Raw genomic sequence first — 6,449 nt, 5'->3', positions numbered from 1 at the left:
GTTTGTGTAAGGTGCACGGTGTAGAGCTGCATGTCTAAGGTGCAGAGCTGTGCGTGTGTAAGGTGCATAGTGCAGCGCTGTGTGTGTGTAAGGTGCATGGTGCAAAGCTGTGTGTCTAAGGTGCAGAGCTGTGCGTGTGTAAGGTGCATAGTGCAGCGCTGTGTGTAAGGTGCATAGTGCAGAGCTGTTTCTGTGTGTGTATATAAGGTGCATGGTGCAGAGCTGTGTGTGTGTAAGGCGCATGGTGCAGAGCTGTGTGTGTAAGGTGCATAGTGCAGAGCTGTGTGTGTAAGGTGCATAGTGCAGCGCTGTGTGTGTGTGTAAGGTGCATGGTGCAGAGCTGTGTAAGGTGCGTAGTGCAGAGCTGTTTGTGTGTGTGTGTAAGGTGCAGAGCTGTGTGTGTAAGGCGCATGGGGCAGAGCTGTGTGTGTAAGGTGCATGGTGCAGAGCTGTTTGGGTGTGTGTAAGGTGCATGGTGCAGAGCTGTGCGTGTGTAAGGTGCATGGTGCAGAGCTGTGTGTGTGCAAGGCGCATGGTGCAGAGCTGTGTGTGTAAGGTGCATAGTGCAGTGCTGTGTGTGTGTGTGTGTGTGTGTGTGTGTAAGGTGCATGGTGCAGAGCTGTATGTGTTTGTGTAAGGTGCATAGTGCAGAGCTGTGTGTAAGGTGCATGGTGCAGAGCTGTGCGTGTGTAAGGTGCATGGTGCAGCGCTGTGTGTGTAAGGTGCAGAGCTGTGTGTGTAAGGTGCATAGTGCAGAGCTGTTTGTGTAAGGTGCACGGTGTAGAGCTGCATGTCTAAGGTGCAGAGCTGTGCGTGTGTAAGGTGCATAGTGCAGCGCTGTGTGTGTAAGGTGCATGGTGCAAAGCTGTGTGTCTAAGGTGCAGAGCTGTGCGTGTGTAAGGTGCATAGTGCAGCGCTGTGTGTAAGGTGCATAGTGCAGAGCTGTTTCTGTGTGTGTATATAAGGTGCATGGTGCAGAGCTGTGTGTGTGTAAGGCGCATGGTGCAGAGCTGTGTGTGTAAGGTGCATAGTGCAGAGCTGTGTGTGTGTAAGGTGCATAGTGCAGCGCTGTGTGTGTGTGTAAGGTGCATGGTGCAGAGCTGTGTGTGTAAGGTGCGTAGTGCAGAGCTGTTTGTGTGTGTGTGTGTAAGGTGCAGAGCTGTGTGTGTAAGGCGCATGGGGCAGAGCTGTGTGTGTATGGTGCATGGTGCAGAGCTGTTTGGGTGTGTGTAAGGTGCATGGTGCAGAGCTGTGCGTGTGTAAGGTGCATAGTGCAGAGCTGTTTCTGTGTGTGTATATAAGGTGCATGGTGCAGAGCTGTGTGTGTGTAAGGCGCATGGTGCAGAGCTGTGTGTGTAAGGTGCATAGTGCAGAGCTGTGTGTGTAAGGTGCATAGTGCAGAGCTGTGTGTGTGTAAGGTGCATAGTGCAGCGCTGTGTGTGTGTGTGTGTAAGGTGCATAGCTGTGTGTGTAAGGTGCGTAGTGCAGAGCTGTTTGTGTGTGTGTGTAAGGTGCAGAGCTGTGTGTGTAAGGCGCATGGGGCAGAGCTGTGTGTGTATGGTGCATGGTGCAGAGCTGTTTGGGTGTGTGTAAGGTGCATGGTGCAGAGCTGTGCGTGTGTAAGGTGCATGGTGCAGAGCTGTGTGTGTGCAAGGCGCATGGTGCAGAGCTGTGTGTGTAAGGTGCATAGTGCAGCGCTGTGTGTGTGTGTAAGGTGCATGGTGCAGAGCTGTGTGTGTAAGGTGCGTAGTGCAGAGCTGTTTGTGTGTGTGTAACGTGCACGGTGCAGAGCTGTGTGTGTGCGGGAGCTGTGGGTGTAAAGCATATAGTGTAGAGCAGGCAGTGCAGATGTGTTTTTCTCAGGGTTGTGAAGTGCATCCTTCTCTATTTACTGCCCATGAGGACATTTTCATATAATAATCAGGAACTACACGAAACTCCTCCTACAGAACAGCCAGGATCCAGACTCCTCCCACACATGTGACTGATCACATGGTCGTGACATCATCAAAGGTCCTTTAGCTTACTAGGACTGTGTGCCGGCAGTAGTAGGCCCCGGTGAGTTAGCAGTCGTGGTTCCTGGCTTTTCTGAGAGATCCTGCATCGCCATGTTTCTGACACGGTCGGAGTATGACAGGTAAGCGTCCGAGAACTGATAGAGGGGCGTGTGGTGCCAGGCCTGCTGGGTGATAATGTGCCCTGTGTAGTGTATTTGCTGTATCATTTCCCTACATGCAGCATTAAAATGATAGTACGTAGAGGGCTGCAACTCGCAGGGCTTTCTTGTGGCAATGCTGATGATTTCTATAGACTGCTATGGCGTGTCACTGTGGTGCCATCTGTAATCAATTTAGCCCTCTCTTTTGTATATTTGCGCCAAGTCGCTCACCGGTTGAAACCATTCGAGTCTATGAGAAGTCATCCGCTCACACACTGCCGACAGGTGGAGACGTCCATAACCGCATCGTTGTTCTAATACACTTTCGAAAATTAAACATTGCGTTCTGTGGTTAACCCTTTCACTTCTTGTCAGTTGGACTCTCCCGACTCCTAAGAATGAGGCTTCCTGGCATAAAAGTGGTTGACCATACCCAGCCCCCCTCTATTATTCCTCCTCTATCATAATAAATGAGATATATAGAAGCAACTGTCAGCACACGAAGGCTTCTTTTCCAGCGGCGCTCGGCGGTACATTATGGGTATGAACAAGATTATTAATTCCCAAACCGTTTGCATCATTGCCGGCAGCACATGCGCTGTTTTACTGCGGCATAAAAGATGCGATCAGCCGACCAATGCATTACTATGGCCGCCAGAACGAGGCGCCATAGGAATACGTTGAGAGCCTGAGTTCCGGTTTTCTTTAAAAGCACAGTGATTCCAGACAGGTCAGAGGGAAGATCACGTGAGCAGCGCTGGACCCGAAAACTAGATGCACGGATCGCTAAGTATTTCTACACACCGCACCCCACTGAAACACCTGTGTACAAATGGAGGGGGAGTGGAGTGCTCTTAACTCATTCGTGATCGCCAATACGCCTTTTCACGTTGGCCACTAATGGCGCTGCATCAGAATAAATAAACCAAGCAGGGAGCCGTTAAATCTCCCTGCTCGAACGGGTGAGATCGATATCTGTATCGATCTCACCCGTTTAACCCCCTCAGATGCGGTGCACAATAGCGAGCGCCACATCTGAGTGGTTTTGGAGAGAGGGAGGGAGCTCCCTCTCATCCCACCGACACCCGGCAATTAGATCGCCGGGTGTTGTCTTCTATGGCAGCTGGGGCCTAATAAAGGCCCCCAGATCTGACTGTAGTGAATGCCTGTCCGTTTTAAACAATAGTATTGCAGTGTATTATAAAAGCGATCGGATGATCGCATAGTAAAGTCCCCTAGTGGGACTAGTAAAAAAGTTTAATAAAAAAAAAAACCCCGCCTTTTCCCCTTACATGCTTTATTAAAAGTCAAGTTACGCATATTTGGTATCGCCGCGTCCGTAACGACCCCAATTATAAATCTATTACATTATTCCGCACGGTGAACGTCGTAAAAAATAAAATAAAAAACAAAGCAAAAATTGCTGTTTTCTGTGAATCCTGCCATAAAAAAATGTGATAAAATGTATCAAAAAGTCGCATCTACTCCAAAATGGTACCAATAAAAACTACAAGTCGTCCCGCAAAAAAAAAAGCCCTCATACAACTGCATCGGTGGAAAAATAAAAACGTTACGGCTCTTCAAATATGGAGACACAAAAACAAATAATTTTGAAAAGAGTGTTTTTACTGTGTAAAAGTAGTAAAACGTAAAAAATCTATACAAATTTTGGTATCGTTGCAATCGTAACAACCCGCTGAATAAAGTTAGTGCTCATATCACACAATAAACTACGTAGGTTTAGGACGCAAAAAAAAAAGTGGCTAAATTTCTCCCAAAAAAATAAATAAATTAAATAATAAGTTATTAAATTCGATGTACCCCAAAATGGTTCTATTTAAAAATACTTGTCCCACAAAAAACAAGACCTTATACAGCTATGTCGACTCAAAAATAAAAAAGTGTTAGCTCTTGGACTGCGACGATGGAAAAACCTAAAAAATAGCTTGGTCATTAAGGTTTAAAATAAGCTGGCCATTAAGGGGTTAAAGAGGACCTGTCATCTCTCCAGACCTGTTTGTAAATAATAGGTCTGCATCTTTTCTTAGAACTCTGCATTGTGCTGTTCCTCTGTTATTACTCCTAGAAATCTATGAATTGCCGACTGGGTGTTATTAGTTGGGGGAGGGGTGTTCTGACACTGTCCAATCAGTGCTGGCAGAGTAAGATTGTGTAGGTCATTTGACAAGGAGAATGGTAACCAGTTGTCAATTTATAGAATTCTAGGAGGAATAACAGAGGGACAGCACGACAGAGTTTTTAGAAAATATGTTAAAGGATTGTTATTTATTTCATGAAGAATACAAGTATTTTCCAAAAATCGACATGTCGGGTGAGGTTACAGCACCTCTTATTCACCACAATAAAGACAACCGTGTACACACTGGCACCTCTCTGCTGGATACCCCTGTTCCCAGGAGGGTGCAAACAGTAGGTCCCCCACCAATGAGACCACATTCTAGGCCAATGAAAATATGCAATTTCATGTAAACATCTTTGAAAGAGACCATAAAGGAAGGCAATGGTGGTCATGTATGTATAGCTAGTGGAGTGGCCCAGAGCAGCCAGTCAGAGCTTCACTTATATTGTCTTTCAGCATAACTGCTGCTGAGTTGTTGCCAACCACTGATTCACAGTCTTCTGTATTTATTACCAGTAGTATGGAACCATCTAGAGGCTTTTTTTTTTTTTTTTCTTCTGAGCATCCGGTTTGTATGTGACCTGTGCAGATTTTGTCCTACCCCCTTTATAGGTATGAATGCACCTTTGCAGGACACACCAGGTACTTTGCTTAAAGGGGTTGTTCACTTCTCTTTCATTTTGGATCCACTTATAGCTTTGGCTCAAAAAAACTGTTGAAAACCATGGCCTTAGACAAGTTCACTGCCATGTCCTTGTGAGACCCCTGTGATCTACTATCACTAGGGGAAATGCTTAGGTCAGTGTCATGTTTCCTTAGTGGGAACCCATTTAATGCAGGGACACAATTGGTTCTCTAGGGACAGACGCCCTTCCCAAATGCGGGAGGCGGAGGCGTCTTTTTCCCGCGAGCGGTAAGACCGCCTCGTGGGAAAAAGAAGCGACATGCCCTATCTTCAGGCATTTACGCCTCTGACCTCCCATTGACTTCAATGGGAGACAGAGAAGGCGTATTTCGGGTAGTTATATGGCCGCGGGCGAAAATATGATTACAGGACAGGTTTCCCGCAGCGAGGCAGAGACTCCTAGTGTTCTAGAACACTATGACGCTAGGAGCCTGGCACCCTGCAGTGTGTTCGGACCGGGAAATACTGTGGACATGCGGTCCGTATATAACGGACTGAACATTCTTGTGTGAATTAGGCATAAGGGTGCAGTGACGTGGCAGCTTTTATGGCAAAAATTTATACGACTGAAAATCGGTTCCATTCATGTGAATGGAACTTGCAAAAATCCAGTCCCCTGCTGCAGAAACATCCCCGTTCAGATGAATATAACTTATTTCCAGTCACAGGAGATTTCTGTAAAAAAATCTGCCACGTGTGACTGCACCCTTATACAGTTTTGATAATTATTCCCCATTGTCTTTACTGGAAAAAACCCCTTTAATGCTCTCCTCTAGTGTGCTTCTGTTTGAGACTTTCAGTTTCCATTGTAGCCCTGTATAAAGAGTGTAATCTGGTTTTTTTTGTTTTTTTTTCCTCTCTTCTTTAGGGGGGTGAATACGTTCTCTCCAGAAGGAAGACTTTTTCAAGTAGAATATGCAATTGAAGCGATAAAGGTAGCCAACATTTCTTTCCTTAGAGTATCTACTTGGTCGTTCTGAACAGAAAGTGAAAGAATATCTGCAAGTCATTTGCAAGTTTTCTTGCTTGACAATGGGGAGTTTGTATCTGAACATTATTAGTTCTGGCCTTGTCAGGCGCTGTCACCTTTGTTGTTTCAATTATTCTTTTATACATGTTTAGAATAATTATATATATATATATATAATTTTGACAATGTGATTTTCTGTTTTTTTTTTTATACAATCTATCTCTCACTGGTAAAATTAACCTAGCCTAAAAATTCTAGACTGTTCATGTCTTTGACAGTGGGCAAACGTACAAAATCAGCAAGGGATCAAATACTTATTTCCTTTGTGTGTGTGTGTGTAATTTATTACACACTTTGTTTTGTAAATCATGTGAGTTTAACTTTTGTTGGACCCTGCAGCTTTACCCCCTCACTGACCCGGCAAAACGTAGCAATTTAAGAGCTTCTTTTTTTTAATTATTTTTTTTTTTTTAAAGGGGCCTATCCAATTCCTAAA

At 45.2% G+C, this 6,449-nt stretch overlaps 1 protein-coding gene across 1 annotated transcript in view; it reads left to right on the top strand.

The window, feature by feature from the left end:
- Window positions 1-1,989: 1,989 nt before the first annotated feature.
- Window positions 1,990-6,449, top strand: part of PSMA5 (proteasome 20S subunit alpha 5) — a 28,097-nt gene continuing 23,637 nt past the window's right edge. Inside the window, exons 1-2 of the mRNA XM_075835651.1 lie at window positions 1,990-2,137; window positions 5,852-5,918. Of these exons, the coding sequence (XP_075691766.1) occupies window positions 2,109-2,137; window positions 5,852-5,918 (96 nt within the window). The 5' untranslated portion in view covers window positions 1,990-2,108. The remainder of the gene's footprint in view (window positions 2,138-5,851; window positions 5,919-6,449) is intronic.

The sequence above is a fragment of the Rhinoderma darwinii genome, chromosome 8 (assembly GCF_050947455.1).
Source record: "Rhinoderma darwinii isolate aRhiDar2 chromosome 8, aRhiDar2.hap1, whole genome shotgun sequence".
Classification (NCBI taxonomy): domain Eukaryota; kingdom Metazoa; phylum Chordata; class Amphibia; order Anura; family Rhinodermatidae; genus Rhinoderma; species Rhinoderma darwinii.
Note: the sequence above shows the minus strand (reverse complement) of the source record. Positions and strands in the feature narration are given on the sequence as shown.